Here is a 16,356-nt window from a genome sequence, read left to right as displayed (position 1 = left end):
GAATAACACAAAATGGTGATTTTGCAATGCATCATACGAGCTAAACTCATAATGAGTTGTAATATTGGTTCGATTTTTGTTGTGAAGACCGTGCTATGGTTGATGAAACTGACCTTATTTGTTTGCAGTGATGAGATGAGCAATCATTTTCAAAATTTCAATACATAATTAAGTCACAATCCGGAATAGATATTATACTCTCTAAAGTACATGATAGCCTATTGTTGTTTTCGAAAATTTGTTGCTCAGAACATGCACTCAAATAATCTACAGTTGAAAATAAGAATGTTTTTTTCGAAATCTCTGCAATACAAAAATCAAATGATTTCAAAATTCTAATAGAAACGCAGCTTAAATGAAAAACGGAAGGTATAAAAGAATATTGAGATCGTAGAACAATAATAAAAACGCACGGAAAAGCTAGACAGTGAATATATTTCTTTGGAACAATATAAAATACTCAATAGTAAAACAATGAACATTGATTTCACACTTAATACATAGAATTCTAAATTAATCTTAAGAGTAAAACTCCTATTTTAAATGCGATACTACATGTGCATAGTAAGAGTATCATGTATTTAAGTACGGTAACAAAATTTATTTTCAACAGCTCCCTTCACTGCGGAGATAAAATTGATAAAGTATTAAGAGGCATGTGGAAAATAGGCAGCAATAGTAAATCTCATGTTTTTGAGTGACAGAAACTTTGATAATAAAGGGTTTTTCAAAGCAATGACCAAGGATTGAGTTTACAGTAATGAAATAGTTACATGGTCTTGAGTGATGAATTTTCATGAATTCCTTCATTCAATTGGTGCTTTTTCGAATTACCTGCATTTTTCCTCGCATTTGGGCAAGCTCATTGCAATTACAAAATTAGTAATGACAAAGACTTTTAGACAAGTCAGAGTGTTACGCTAATAAAAACGTCAACTTGTAATATCAAACAATACGTTTGATAGCCTATACCTTGATTAATATCAATCCTTCAAAATTAATGGAAAATAATAGCTAAGATCACAAAATGCTGAAAAGTATCAGTGATGTTAGGTATTTCGTTTTCCGATAGAGAAAAATTAAAAACGTCCACAGATACACTCGAAAAGTCTATTAATTTGAATAAGCTTTCAAACTAATAGTTGATAAAGCTTATGATTCATAACATTATTTATAGTGGAATGCCTCTTTTTCTTAACAACTAAATATAAAAACTCAAATTGTTATAGATATATTATGTGTTGGCTTACTATAAATACTTTGAAATAAGCATAAAAATAAATTTGGTTTAAAAATCACAAGCTATAGAATATGGAAGCTTTTTAACCTTCTCTCTGCATTTGAAATATGATGATAAGCATGAATAATTTGGATCACATTAAAATATTTGTGATATTTAATAACTACCTATTCACCATGATTTGAATAGAATCCACCATGGTGATTTTTCACCCTGCAAAAATAAATAAGACTGAAATTTTTAATGTAGAAAATAATGAATAATTGTTTTAGATTAGAGAAATTATTCTTAAAATTAGTTATTGTCTTTTTAGAGCTTAACTAATTCTGATAAGATGCAAATGATGTAATCCTTTAAAAGTAGAATAAAACAATATAAGTTATTTGATCACGTCCATAAAATAATGTAATTAACAACTAGAATCTATTGAGCTAATGAAACTGAGAAAATATTATTTTTTATAAATAAAAATATAAAGACGATAAGTTTGCATTTATAACTGAAAGCAGTTTAAATTTCGATATAAATTAATAGTTGATTATATTTCAATCTCAATGAAATGGCCTAATTCAACGGAACCAATGCAACTAAATCCTATTAATGGGTCAAGTAATTAATTGATATTACAATCATCTCAATTTAATTTTTTAATAATATCAATAAAATAATAATATTATTTGACTCCAAATTGGTAGCCAAGCTATTGCTGACCAAATTCAATATATTTAATGCAGGAAAAGGATAAAAAGCTAAGATCAAGCAAGACTAGATAAGTGGAATATTCACAGTGAAAATCAATCAATTTTACAACTTCAATATGAATGTTAGCAGTTGCGATCAGCTTCCGATTTGGATTTTCCAACTGCGTCTGGATTGGCCAATGGATCCAGTTCCGAGAAAAGATTCCACCAAGGTGATTTTTCACCCTGCAAGAATAAATAAGCATTATTAGAATACGTATTATATTAGATAGAAGCGAAAATTATCCTCATTGACCGTATAAGTCAATAGAAAGTATGTTTGCAATCGATTGAACAAGAAAAACATACCTAAGACGGAAGAAGCATACAGATGCAGACAGATGGGGAAAAGATCAAACCTCTGTATGCAGACGTGAGCAGACGGAAATATGTGTGCGTTGCAACATTCGAACACCTGAAGAGTGATTATTCCTCCGTCTGTCTGCATACTGCATACGTCTGTCTGCTGCTGTGTGTGGTCGCCTTTAGACCGTCTAATAATTCGTATAGATTCCCATCAGTATCATCACAAACTTCTCAATTGGAGATGGCCATAGTCATCAAGAATACAATAATTGAAAAGAATCATTCTCAAATTATGACACTGGTAATTAGATTAAACTCTTGAAAACAATTTGAATTTGATAAATCACTCTGTAGTACGAGAGTATATTGCACTCTATAAAGAGTATATTAAGTAGTACGAGAGTGTATTTGTATTATTCCATCAATTTTCTCTGTTGGAGAAGATACTTCTGGAAAAATAGAAGTGATGCGAATTTGGATTCTAATGCCAGTACAAGAGGAGCAAGACTGTCATGTCAAACTTACAGGTTGGATGTAAAATTGGACTGTACTATATGAAATATTTTTATTAATAAAATATATCATTTATAAACAACATGTTCCATTATACAAAAACTATTATTCTTACCTGGTTAGCTAGACCAGCTTGACTATCCATCACGGATTTCGATGAATCTGTAATGAGAAGATAAAATTGATCATTAACTCAGTAATTGTCAAATTGCGTAATTTTAGATATCACAAGTAATATTCAATCATAAAAGTAGAGATTTTGATACATTTATGGGAGATGTTTCTTTTTGAGTCCTGCTCAGTTTTATCCTTAATATTTTGAATCAAATAGATAGATCGTTCAAAAATCAACTAGTTTACTGAAATTTAATTTCAAGAATATAAAATATATTACTTTTTCAAGTGCTTGGTGTTGAATTTACAATAATTGGATTACTATGTAAATATATATTTTTTCAACCACTGTATAGCAAATCTCTTCAATTTTCCCCTCAAAATGAACAACAGAATGCATTTAGGCACATTCAGGGTGTTCTGAAAAAAGGTGCCCATAAGCCACGGGGTGATTCTCACATGAAAGAAGAAAAAAAGTACAAATTAACATAGGTCCGAAAATGCTTAGTTACCAAGTTATACAGAGTGAAAGATTTAGTCTGAATTTCAGTTCCCTTGCCCTACGGGTATTTGTTGACTCTTAATTAAGATGTTAATTTCAGCGTACTCTATGTAAAATGACCTGATAAATTGAATAAAACCGTTTCCAGACCGTTAGCTACAGTAATTTTTAAGATATGTGACAAATAGACAAAATCTGTTAGGCTCTCTATTTTTAATGCGTTTTGTTTATAATTAAGGATTATTTTTCAAGGTTGTGTTTGTCTATTTTAGACTTATTCTACATCTTTCTCTTCAAAATTAAATTTTCTACAAGTTCTGTAAGAAATATTTTGTGTTTATTGTACATTTAACATAGTAAATCTGCTTCAAACCTTAAAGGAACTTGTTTTTCGGGACCAAGTTTCGCGTTTTCGTTACATATCTTAAAAATTACTGTAGCTAACGGTCTGGAAACGGTTTTATTCATTTTATCAGTTCATTTTACATAAAGTACGCTGAATTTAACATCTTAATTAACAGCCAACAAATACCCGTAGAGCAGGGGAACTGAAATTCAGACGAAATATTTCACCCTATATAACTTGGTAACGAAGCATTTTCGGACCTATGTTAATTGGAACTTTTTTCTTCTTTTGATGTGAGGAGTCACTCCCTGGATTATGGGCAGTTTTTTTTCAGAAAACCCTGTATATGAGCTTAGCAAGCTTAGCCCACCTTGTGTGGGATTGTCTATCTAAGAGTTGAAAGCCATACCATGAGGGCGTTTGCCATTTTTGTGCCACACTCTCATGACTGGATGCATACTCACTAAACTCTCCAAGAGTAGGAATGATATCCTCACAGAGAATAACTTATTTCAGACAACTCATGGTTTACGGCTTTACGCCATCTGAGTCTGCATCCTCCCACCTTTGTGAGCCACTATGGAAGATAGGTGTCTCTTCTCCCCATAAGTCTGCGCGTCAGGCTTCCGGGACCCCCCCCCCCCCCAGTGACCCTCCTAAAGCTGCCAAGCACTAGGTAGCAAAACCAACAAATTCCTATAATTTATCAATTTTAAAATGAAAATTAATCAGAGAAACGGGAAATTTTGAAAGTTAAATAATTCCATATCAAGTTTAAATAATAAAGTTTTTCATATCATTAAATAGTAAAAATAATGCCATTTTAGAATAAATACCGTAACATTTATTTTTTTCAAGATGACATCCTGCAGGTCTGTTCCTTTTCTACGCAAACATTCCTGTAGTCTCTCCATCACATTGTCCATGATTTCGAGAAGCGATTTCAAATTCCAGTTGTAATGTTACGTCAAACCAAGGACAATGTGATGAAGAGACTACAGGAATGTTTGCGTAGAAAAGGAATAAGCGTAGAAAAGGCGCAAAATGTCATCTTAAAAATATAAATGTTACGGTATTTATACTAAAATGGCATTATTTCTACTATTAAATGATAGGAATAACTTTATTAAAAGATTTGTTTTTCTTGAAATTATTCAACTTTAAAAATTTCCCGTTTCTCTGAAACACCCTGTAGAATGAGATTCAATAATATCAGAACCCATTCCATTATTAAAAAATGAATAACAAACCCCTAAGCTATTAAACCCTATTGTACCCTAAGCTATTAAACCCTATTGTACCCTAAGCTATTAAACCATATTCTTTTAAATTACAAACAACTTTTAGAAAAGCCTAACAATCAAATTGACGCACCTTTGAAGCTTTCAAAGTCGGTAGTTTGCTGCATGAGTAGTTGAGATGGAAGCAAGAAGTCATTGTTCGTATTGCTGCAGCTTATCAGATCAGCTAGCAGAGTTGAATTATGGGACACTTTTCCATTCTCGCCAACTGTTTGCCTTGCATCGCTTTCTATCTCTGCTTTGCTCCCAACCTCTGAATCACCTTTACTTAATAGGTCGCCTGTTTTACTACAGTCATCTTCATCAAATTCCAATAATCTGCGAAGAGCAATGATTTAATTGCATTAAACAACAACAAAAGTTCATACCAAGTTACCTTCAACATAAGGCTATAAGGCTGCGCTTAGATACGTTTACGCACGACAGATTCCAACGCACTGGAATTGATTCGATTTCTCAAACAACTTATGACTTGGACTCACATACAGTTCGACAGTATGTTGGAATTTGTCGGATCTGTTCTACGAAAGAATTACGGATCCTCTATGATCATAGCCTAACATAATAATTCTGATTACAACGCTATTCGGTCCAGCATCAATCTAATAATTGGAATCTGGATTGGTATACGATAAAACAGTAATGATATGTAAGTTGATATACAGTATTGATAGCTTCAACTTTATAACTAGAGCCTTGAAATCAATGAACAACATTATAAAAGATTGTGTTTCTAGCATGATATCAGTAATCAACTTTGAATATATACCATCCGTATGTCCTGAACATTTTTCAGAATAGTGAATCGTTTTAAATATTGTTATGAAATCCAGACTTAGATGTTTCAACTCAATATATATTTGAATGGAAAGGAATAACTCAATTTTTATCAATAATATTAAGTCCATGGTATAAACAGTATAAGACGGTAGGTGTTATTATGATGCATAATTAGGCACAATTGTAGATGACTAACGGCACAACAATATCGTAATTGAACGAGCATTAGCGAGTTCTCACTTTTGACTTAGGTACTGAACACCAAAGTCGTTGTCCGTCTGTTTGTATGTTCTACAATAACTTTAGAAAGAATTGATTAATCAGCTTCAAATTTTCAACTCTTATTCTTCGGACCTTTTTACAGGTCAAGTTCGTTGGACAGAAAAATTGCCTCACTCCTTCGTCCTTTTTCAGGATATAGCAAATAACATTGAAAGTGCATAAGAAAAAAGTTGTTGTGATTTATCATTTAGTCAGCTGAAGGATTTATTGCATGCAATTAACACAGTTTTCCCATTCAGGATTTTTGGAAGCTATCACAAAGACAGACCTACATGCGCTGACATATGATTTCAGCTGGTCAACATACAACATAATTTTCAACGTTTACATCAACAAACTCAAGGTACCTAGACTAGTGACTCCCTGGGATGGAGAACTTGCTCAAGAACTGTTTGATTGTAATCCATGAAGCCCGTCACTTTTAATTATACAGAGTTGATGAAAATCATGGAAACAGTTAAATATTTATGTAACAAGAATAATTTGACATAGGTTTCATTGGGGATCCTATTTCAAAATGAAAAATTACTCTTCAAATATTACTTTGTCGCTTCAATATCTCTGACCCTCATATGAATCCAAATTCATTCTTTGAAATGAGAAGGTGGTCATGTGATACTATGATTTCGATACAGAGATCAAAAATAAAATAAATGGCGAAAACTGCATATTTATATATCAACCCGTATCATTTTGTTGGTGTAAAAGTTGTGAATAATTATGATTTATATTAACCAGCTGAAATCATGTGTCAGCGCGTTTGATAGCTCCCAAATAGCCTCAGCTGATTTCATGAATGAATAAATGGAAAAACTGTTGTAATTGCATGCAATGAATTCTTCAACTGACTAAATTATAAATCATAACAATCTTTTTCTTATGCACTTTCAGTGTTATTTTTATATCCTGAAAAAGGACGAAGGAGTGAGTCAATTTTAATGTCCAACGAACTTGACCTGTAAAAAGGTTCGAAGAATACGCGTTCAAAATTTGATGCTGATTGATCAATTCTTTCTCAAGTTATTGTAGAGCATACAAACAAACGAACAACGACTTTGGCCTTGAGTGAATCAAAAGTGAGAACACGCTAATGCTCGTTCAAATACATTCTAGGTACATTGAACAAACTGATACGGGTTGAGTTCTCAATGTGCGATTGTCGCCATTCATTTTCTCTTGGAACTCTGTATTGAAATCATGAAAAAAATGAATTTGGATCCATATGAGGGACAGAAATGTTGAAGCGACAGAGTATTTTTAGGATCTCCAATGCCACCAACTGTCAAAATTATTCTTGTAAAAGAAATATTTTGCTGTTTCTAAAATTTTCACCAACTCTATATGATTAAAAGTGAAGATGGGTATCATTCATTCATTTATTTATAAATTGATAGATACAATTTCATTCTCAACTATGAATGATTGGGAAAGTGAGTAAATTATGGTTGATGGAGATGAGTCACTTAGCTGACTTACTCCTCGTATACATTCAAGTCTCTTCGAGTATTGTTCAACATACTACGATTATGCTCACATGAAACCACCAACAATGCGTGGATTATAAGGTAAATGGCATTTTTATTGACTGAGAATAGAGATTATAGTCGTAAAGCATCAGGTGATAAAGTGTTATGTCCTACCGAGAAAGACTAGTTCAATTACAATTAGTTCAGTTTCACTCACTTGTCATCGTCCTCTTCGGCAACATTAGTTTGTTCAACTTCTATTTCCTCTGGTTTCAATTCAGCTAACTCTTTAACCACACAGAAATCGTACTTTTGATTACCTGGAAACCAAACGCAGAGTTCGATTTAATAAGGTTGCACGAATACCATCATATTAGAACCACTATTATAGTATGTTATATTATAGCATTAAAACCACGTAATAAAACTACATTATTAGAAATGATGAATGATTGTGTTGTGATTTCTGATCGCTTTAATATGATTATTTCGTTAGTTCCATAAGATTAAAGTTTGAAAACAAATATCTGAATGACCAGTAGATACATGATGCCTGGTGACCAGCAGATGCATGGTAATTCAAATTACTTTCAACAAAGTTATTTCAACTCAATTACTTTGAGATCATAATCGAGTGCCTAAAGTTCAATAACACCTATTGATCATAATCCAAATAATGTTCTATGATCGAATTCTGAGTTAATATAGCTTCAAATTATGTAAAAATTCAATGAAATCATGAAAAATAGATTCACAGTAAACCTTTGGTTATTTGTTTTATTCAAATTGTTATGGTAACAGAAGGGGAGCAAAGGGATTTCATTTTTTGCAAAATATATTGAAAAGGTCAATTACATCTATTGATTATGATACAAATTATAAGTTAATGTAGCTTGAAATTATAGCTTAAAATGAAGTCAAGATGAAATAGAAAATCGAAATCTTACCTTTAAAACTATTCGCAACTGTAGTAAATGCTTCAACAGACTTTTCGGTGAATTGCAAGAGCATTTGCTGATATAGAATTAGAGCATGTGAGAACATATTGCATCGAGCTGCAGCAAGAAGATCAACTTTTTGCAAACAATCCAGTTTTTGTCTTTCAAAACTAGATCTACTTCGTTTGACGTGTTCTTGTACCTACAGAATAGGAATAAAGCTTTAGTACAATTAAATTTGACGTTCCAAAAACAATCTACATAATCAGATACTTTTCCACTTAAAACTTTATTTCAATCAATAGTTTTCATTATTAAGGAGAATGTGGACCAACAACAACAGTTTCTATGATGCTATATCATGTTTCATGATGCTACTAATTTAAAAAAAATTGTTTTAAATTCTATAATCTAATATTCGATAGATTCGGAAAATTCATTGAACTCCATTTATGATTATACTGTATACATAGAGATAATGATTCATAGTAACAGCTATTAATCGTACAAATTAACTCTGTCATTCAACTCAGGCTACCTCTTCTAAATCTGAAGAATATAATAACCTATTGTTTTCATAATAAACTAATAACATTACTGTGTTGTACCTTTCGGAACTTTTCTAGCTGTTTGTCGGTATCTGGATCCAATTCAGTCGACACATTTTTCATCCAGTTCAGAGTCGCCCTGTAATCTCGTCTAGTTTCTTCCATGGCTTTAACGTTCATCAGTGTATCAACGATAGCTCGGTTTCTAAATGTTTCCACTTCCTGGAAAAATAAATCAATAATCAAAGGAATTATAAAATAATATATGAGGTGAATTGGAGTAACTTGTAATCATTTCATAATTACAAGTAGAAAGTAACAAGCTAAATATGAGCACACTTGTTGTAAGATATTGAGTATGATTGACATTTCCAATACAATTTTAATAAATTGTCACAAATAAAACTAATAGTATAAAATTATAACCTACTATAAATTTATAATATAAATTATAAGTATAATTATATTATACAAAATTAATAACTAGTCTATTAATTAAATTATTACATTATTCAAAATTGAAATGATAGGATTCCAAGAATTATTAAAGTGATTAAATCTATGTGGAGCTGTCTTGAATTTTTGTGAGGATTATTGTGTGAGACAGAGTGAAACTTCATTTCATTCAACAATTGATTCTAAGTCGGCGCTCACGTGATATTTACGATTGAATTTGAATCTCAGTTTTAAGACAAACACTTAACTACAATCTCTTCATTCTCAAGGGAAATTAGCAACCCAAAATAGTAACTCAATTAAAACATGGTTGACCCAATCAATTCCTACTCAATTGGCTCAATTCCTAGAGCCTCAATCATTGTCATTACGAAGACCTTCCTCTTCATTCATTCACAATCAAAAAAAAGTCTAATATAGGAAAATGTTCAAATTAATGGGTCTAATTTGAACATTTTCCTATATTAGACTTTTTTGTGATTGTGAATGAATGAAGAGGGAAGCTCTTATACATTATCTACGATAAACGCAAATCTAGGTTTACTAGAAATACGGTCGCCTTTATTGCAATGTGTTACATACCGGGTTTAAACGAGCAACTAATCAATTTTGTTTAAACTTATGTGGTGCAGATGGGCCTAAATGAAGGGCACTAACCTGGTTTAATCGATGAAGTGGCGTTCTCAAAGCCAGCCTCTGCTGACCAGAGTAAGACATTGACTTTCCAACAGCATTCATCATTTTCCCCGCTCGTGTCTTATCATGTTTACCAGCATCTTTCAAGAATCTCCCCATTGCATTCTCCTCTTGGGCAAGAGCTTGGCAAAAAAAGCAAACGATTTCAATCCAGACATGTCAGCTCAATTATATGCTTACACGGTCACAAGGTGAACAGTTGACAAAAAGGAGAAACTTGATTAGAGGACAGAATTTAATGTAAGAAATTAGGCCTACATCAATCTTGTACATTTTAACAGACCTACTGAATTATTCTGGGAGATACTAGTGGAAAGTGTTTGTATTGTTGATGTCAAATTACTAATTATAATGAATAACTACTAATTATTTTAATAAGTATTATTTTACAAAAGTAAAGTTAATCGACTCAATCAACGACTATTTTATTCTTACTAAGCTTATTGATATTCCATCTCCTTATCACCGTAGGAATTGTCGTACAATTTATCAACAGTATATGAAGGCTATTCTCTATCTGCCAGTAATCAGAAAATAACAAGCAGTCTAGAACCATGAGCTGAAGCAGATAGCAACTACTTCTATGATTCTTATAGCCAATAGCTATAGACATGGCCAGCTTTTTTTAGTTGGACATTTTTCTAATATGATGATCTGAAAAAACTATACATATTATTAGCAAGACTAAAAATGACATGCTTTTGAAAATGTTACACTATAAGAAGAAAGTAGGCCTAATGCTATCTATCTACCATAATTTTACATTAAAAACTTTCAAAGATTTGTCTTTGCTAGCTTTACCTTGCCCCTTTTAGGGCCGTTTGCACAGTGTAAGTTTAAGCTAAAGCTTAAACCAAATCTGGATTTTTTTTGTTTAAACTAAAATTCCGTTTGCACAGTATCAGTTTAAACTCTGTATTGAGTTTAAACTCTCGGAAAGTTTAAACCTCCAAAGCAGGAGGTTTAAACCAAATAATTTGGATTAACTTGACATCTGTAAAGATTTGATGGGGAAACAGCTTATAGTAAATTATTTTTCGACGGTTGTTTTTAATGCTTCTGTAGACGATAATTATTATTAATTTAGGTTGAATGGTGAATCATTATTTGAATGTAAAAATAATTGTAATGGAGGAATTGATAGAAGTTTTCAATGCGATTGATGAAGATTACTGCGAAGAAATTTTGAAACTGAGAAAAATTGGGCAAAAAACAAATAATTAACATTTCTGGGAAAGATAATTTTTTAACGGTTTTGCTGATTACAGCAACTGCCAATTTAGTATTTTGATTAAATAAACCACTTGATAGAAATTGAGACAATTCTTAACAGTGGTCTTTGATTAGAAAACATGGTTTTAATAACACATAACTGATATATATATATATATATATATATATATATATATATATATATATATATATATATATATGTATATATATATATATATATATATATATATATATATATATATATATATATATATATATATATTATATATATATATATATATATATGTATGTATATATATGTATATATATGTATAGGCCTATATATATATATATATTGTAATATTACATTTTTTCTTAATTGGAATCGAATCTTCAATTCGAGATCTATAAAACTTTATAGTAAATATCAGAGTCATCGATATACGGACAACTTTTTGACTGAGAATTTATCGTAAATGATTGTGTTGCATGTTCCATGGTGTCACCGAGGCTGAGTTGACAGAATTAACAGATAAATGGATTATTTAAATAGAGATGATATATAAAATTTAAAATAACAGTTTCAAAATAAAGTTTTATTGAGAACAAATATAAAATGTGAATTCTAAACTTGTAATTTATAAATTTTTGGTGACGTGTCCGTGACATCAACACTGTTTGAAGTAGCTTTGCTCTGTTCTTTGTGCTGGCCTCCTTCTCTCTGAAACTAATGGCTGGCAGCGTGTGTTCTGATTTTGTGCTCTCTGAATATTTTTCTGTTTAAGTGGATTATTAATGTTTTAAATTGAGTTTTGAACAGTTTATGGTGTTCTAAGTTTGTGTATTTTGTTTCTTGTGTATACAAGCCTATAGCCATTGTTTTTTCAACTACATAAATTGGATAAGTATTTAGCTTGTAGTGACTTTAGATGCTTAAGCGTGTAAGATATTGTTCTTTGTGTATTTGTGTAGTGTATTGCCAAAATTCTTCTGAAGATTATAAGTTCATTTGCTCTGAAAACTGGATTTCTCATTCATAGGCGATAGATCCATTCATAGTTTACCAAGAATCTATTACGTTGGAGCCGATAACTATCCTTAGGTTAATAGGTGAAAATTTGCTATCCAACCGATTTAGGAGAATTGGTAGCACGGCTATATATATATATATATATATATATATATATATATAATATATATATATTATATATATATATTGCTTTCGAGAGATTTCTAATAAACGAGGAAAACCATAGTAGATTCAAGCGTAACAAAATAACTTTTTTATCTTACATTCTAAAATATATTTTCTGGTGCTAACTAAACATGAGTTTTTAAAGAATTTATTGATCGCTTTTCACTTTTAGAACCGTACAGCTTACAACTCTGTGGATTTTGAACAAGAACAAGAAAATACTAAAATAGTAGCTACATAACCTCAAATTACTGATGGTTTGTAAACAAATAGCAAATTTCCTGTAAAAACAGCCTTCCTAATATTATAAACGATGACATTCTATTACCAACTTAACGCTAAACTAGTTTTACTTAATTGGATTAGTAAATGCACTGAGAAAACCGATTCAAGTTTAAACTTTCGGATTAACTTAATCGAGTTTAGCAATCTATACTGTGCAAATGGCCCTTAGTCACAAGAAACCCAATAAATGCCGGGTGATTGAAAAAGGACTTTACAATTTTGAAAATTCATATAAATTTTATAAAACAAGGTACAGAGCTGGTTTTGGTGTTGTTTTAAAGGAAAACACTCCAAGTTTTGACTCGCTTAATCCAATAGAGCCTAGTCGCTCCGCACAAGCGCTAGCGGCAGTTACGTCAAAGATGGCTGCCTTCACAAGACCCGAGCGTGCTAGCTGTGTGTTTTGGTTTGAAAAACGGCATAGTGTACCTTGATATGCTGCAAAAATTTTTAATACCACAGATCGATGAGTATCACCAAGAAACGAAATGTTTTCTTTACACAAGATGGCGCATCAGTGGATTGGCCGTAATGCGCCAATTGCATGGCCCCCTCGTTCCCCAGACCTAACACCGCTGGATGTTTTCTTTTGGGGGTTTCATAAAAGATATGGTGTATGAACATCCTTTGCCAGCCACTCTACCTGAAGTTAGAGCAAGGATTTGCGCTGCTGTTGAGCAAGTTACACCTGAAATGCTAGTGCGAGTCTGGGAGGAAATCGAATATCGATGGGATGTCTGCAGGATAACCAACGGAAGTCACATAGAACATTTTTAGGTGAAGGTAAAAAACTTGAAGTGTTTTCCTTCAATACAACACCAAAACCAGCTGTGTACCTTGTTTAATAAGATTTATATGAATTTTCAAAGTTGTAAAGTCCTTTTTAAATCTAAGAAGGAATCTAAGAATCATTTTTCTATTCCTAAGAAAATGGAATAGTCGAATTACTTACTGCATATAGACTTTTCATATCTGTCAATGATGTGTTGGAGTTGTAAGCAGTTGTCTTGTATGGATCGGAACAGTTCAAGCTTAGCATCCAACTCAGCATCGGCGGCAACAATGCATTCATCTTCTTTCTTGCCCAGCTTCTCAAAAACTGTTTGCTTTGTTAGCCAATACTTGTGCTGCATCTTGGAAACGGTCGAATTATTTCTATTCTGCTCTTCCCAATGGCTCACATTCTTTCCACTGCCAGAATAAGACCTGTAAAAGCAAGTTAAAATGATATAGTTTAGAAATATTTTATTAAAAAAAATTATTATATGAAAAATTGATGTTCACATCCCACCGTAGAAAAATACATTATTCATAAATTACTAGATTGTCACCAGCAAAGCCCATTAGTTTTATTGAATTTCTGATACTATAGCCTATATAGCCTATTATATTACCGGTACTTAAGCAATCATAACTAATTGCTTCATAGTGTATAAACCAGTAATTGATTTACCACACTGAGATTGGAATTGCTGTACCCTATTAGAATATGAAATCTCATTTCTCTATTCTCACAATACAAATTATTGAAATAGCATTGAGTGTGTAACGAATTGAAAACAAATCTTCTGGAAAACCTGTCTCTAGTTGCCAAAGCAGCATTGGAAACCAAAATAATAACAATTTAGAGTTTCAAATTATTTCAGCTGTAGATTACTGAAGACAGTAAGTTATTTGAATGTTTCAAAGATTGACCTGCAGTGTTCAAGGCAGTAGCAGCTGTGATGATGCGGAGAACCTTTTCCAAAACTTGGAGAATTGTCCCAAATGAACCCAGACCACAATGCTATATAATCAAGTTGTCTTTATCACAATGTTGTTGTAATGAACACAATAAGAACTAATGCTTCGCGACTCGCTCGACCACTTGGTGTGTCACTGGTGGCCGAGCCTGTTGGCATAATGTGATAAGAGCTTTTATAACACTGTACACAGGAACAATAGAAGCTTCCACTAGAAACCGCAATTGCACCAACTATACAGGAGTCTTAGACATGCTAAATATTTTGAGCCAGATTTAAAATTTCGTTAGCCAAATGAAATGTCAAAATAGACTCTCCCCATAAGAAACTGAGTTAAATGTATTCTGAAGGCACGCGCAAAGTAAATTCAACGCGTCAGATGCACTTATAGTTGGGGCTTATTAGTAGCTAAATGCTACCACACAAAATAAATAATATTGTCCAAACCCATGCTCAGTCTTACACTCACAAATACAATAGACAGAATTTCATCATCCGCCTTAAAATCCAGGTCTTGTCGCCACAATTGTCTTTGTGTGCAACGTTCTTCAAGCTATTTCTTTATCGTTAAGAAGGTTTCAAAATAATACAATAATAACATAAAATTCAATCACCTATGATGTCATTGTTTTGTTGGATAAAAGCATCAGCTCCATAGAGTTACAGGCTATTACAATTTTCAGTGAATTGACAATTGAGACTTAAATCGAGTGTTATAGGTTGGCTACTAATTAGTATTTCCGTGCCCTTTTTGTAACTTTGAAATTACAGCAAGTTTTTTGGAAAAAATGCAGCAATAATTGGAAAAAATGCAAATATTATAAAAATAATAGTGTAGGTACAGATCGGTAGGCTATTTAATGCAGACGACCTAAATTTTAGAGGTTAAGATCAAATCGAGAAGTTTACCAGAATCGCGGTACGAATACACTATAGAAATCTTGATAATTACTAAAATATATCCCATTAAATATTATAAACCAACTTACCATGCTGGTTTTGGCCCATTCATGGTGTAAATTTCCAATCAAACTCAAAAGGAACACTATTCACAGACTGGTACCGCACCAACACCGAATGAAGGCAGTTAGCTACATCATGTTTGCAGATAAAATTAGCGACCAATTCATAATAAAAACCAATTTATTTATTTTTGAATAGATTTTACTAAATACGTGGCAATTATATGCATAAGAAACTTAAAAATTCAACTTTAACTTCGCCTGCTCAAGCCATCAACAACACAAGCCATATGCTTGAGCAGCTGATAACACAGCAGACATCTTGCCATGTAAACAAAATCGATTATGCTCATTCTTACCTAAATAATAATAATACAATATAAAATGCTGTTGGTAATATAATAGTATAGAAAAACTAAATCTATTTTCAAAAGAAGTTATGAATTTATCATGGTAAGTACTTGATTAAAAACTTAAATATTTAAATAAACGATAAGAGGTTGGTAAACCTACCGCTGCTTTAGGCACTCTTTTTAAAAATTCAAATGTTGTATATTGGTGTATGTATTATTGTCAAAAGTGGATTAATGAAAATTGCATATCTGTAATTTATAGTGTAATATTTTTTATGTTTTAGTAACACTAATTCATTTAATACATAACTCAACCAATAGCAGTAAATGATGTGAACGGATTAAAATATCATAAAATAAATTATTTATCTAACTAGGC

General features: G+C 32.0%; 1 protein-coding gene across 1 annotated transcript; it reads right to left on the bottom strand.

Annotated features, from left to right (window-relative positions):
- Positions 1 to 416: 416 nt before the first annotated feature.
- Positions 417 to 15,955, bottom strand: LOC111054903 (islet cell autoantigen 1). Its single transcript, XM_039429727.1, has 9 exons — positions 15,652 to 15,955; positions 13,873 to 14,126; positions 10,190 to 10,350; positions 9,137 to 9,298; positions 8,538 to 8,730; positions 7,808 to 7,910; positions 5,136 to 5,380; positions 2,915 to 2,961; positions 417 to 2,166 (listed from the first exon to the last, which is right to left on the bottom strand). The coding sequence occupies exons 1-9, from the start codon at positions 15,672 to 15,674 to the stop codon at positions 2,065 to 2,067; spliced, it is 1,290 nt and encodes a 429-aa protein (XP_039285661.1). The 5' UTR covers positions 15,675 to 15,955; the 3' UTR covers positions 417 to 2,064.
- Between the last annotated feature and the right edge of the window lie 401 nt (positions 15,956 to 16,356).

Source organism: Nilaparvata lugens, chromosome 5 (assembly GCF_014356525.2).
Source record: "Nilaparvata lugens isolate BPH chromosome 5, ASM1435652v1, whole genome shotgun sequence".
NCBI classification, from domain to species: domain Eukaryota; kingdom Metazoa; phylum Arthropoda; class Insecta; order Hemiptera; family Delphacidae; genus Nilaparvata; species Nilaparvata lugens.
Note: the sequence above shows the minus strand (reverse complement) of the source record. Positions and strands in the feature narration are given on the sequence as shown.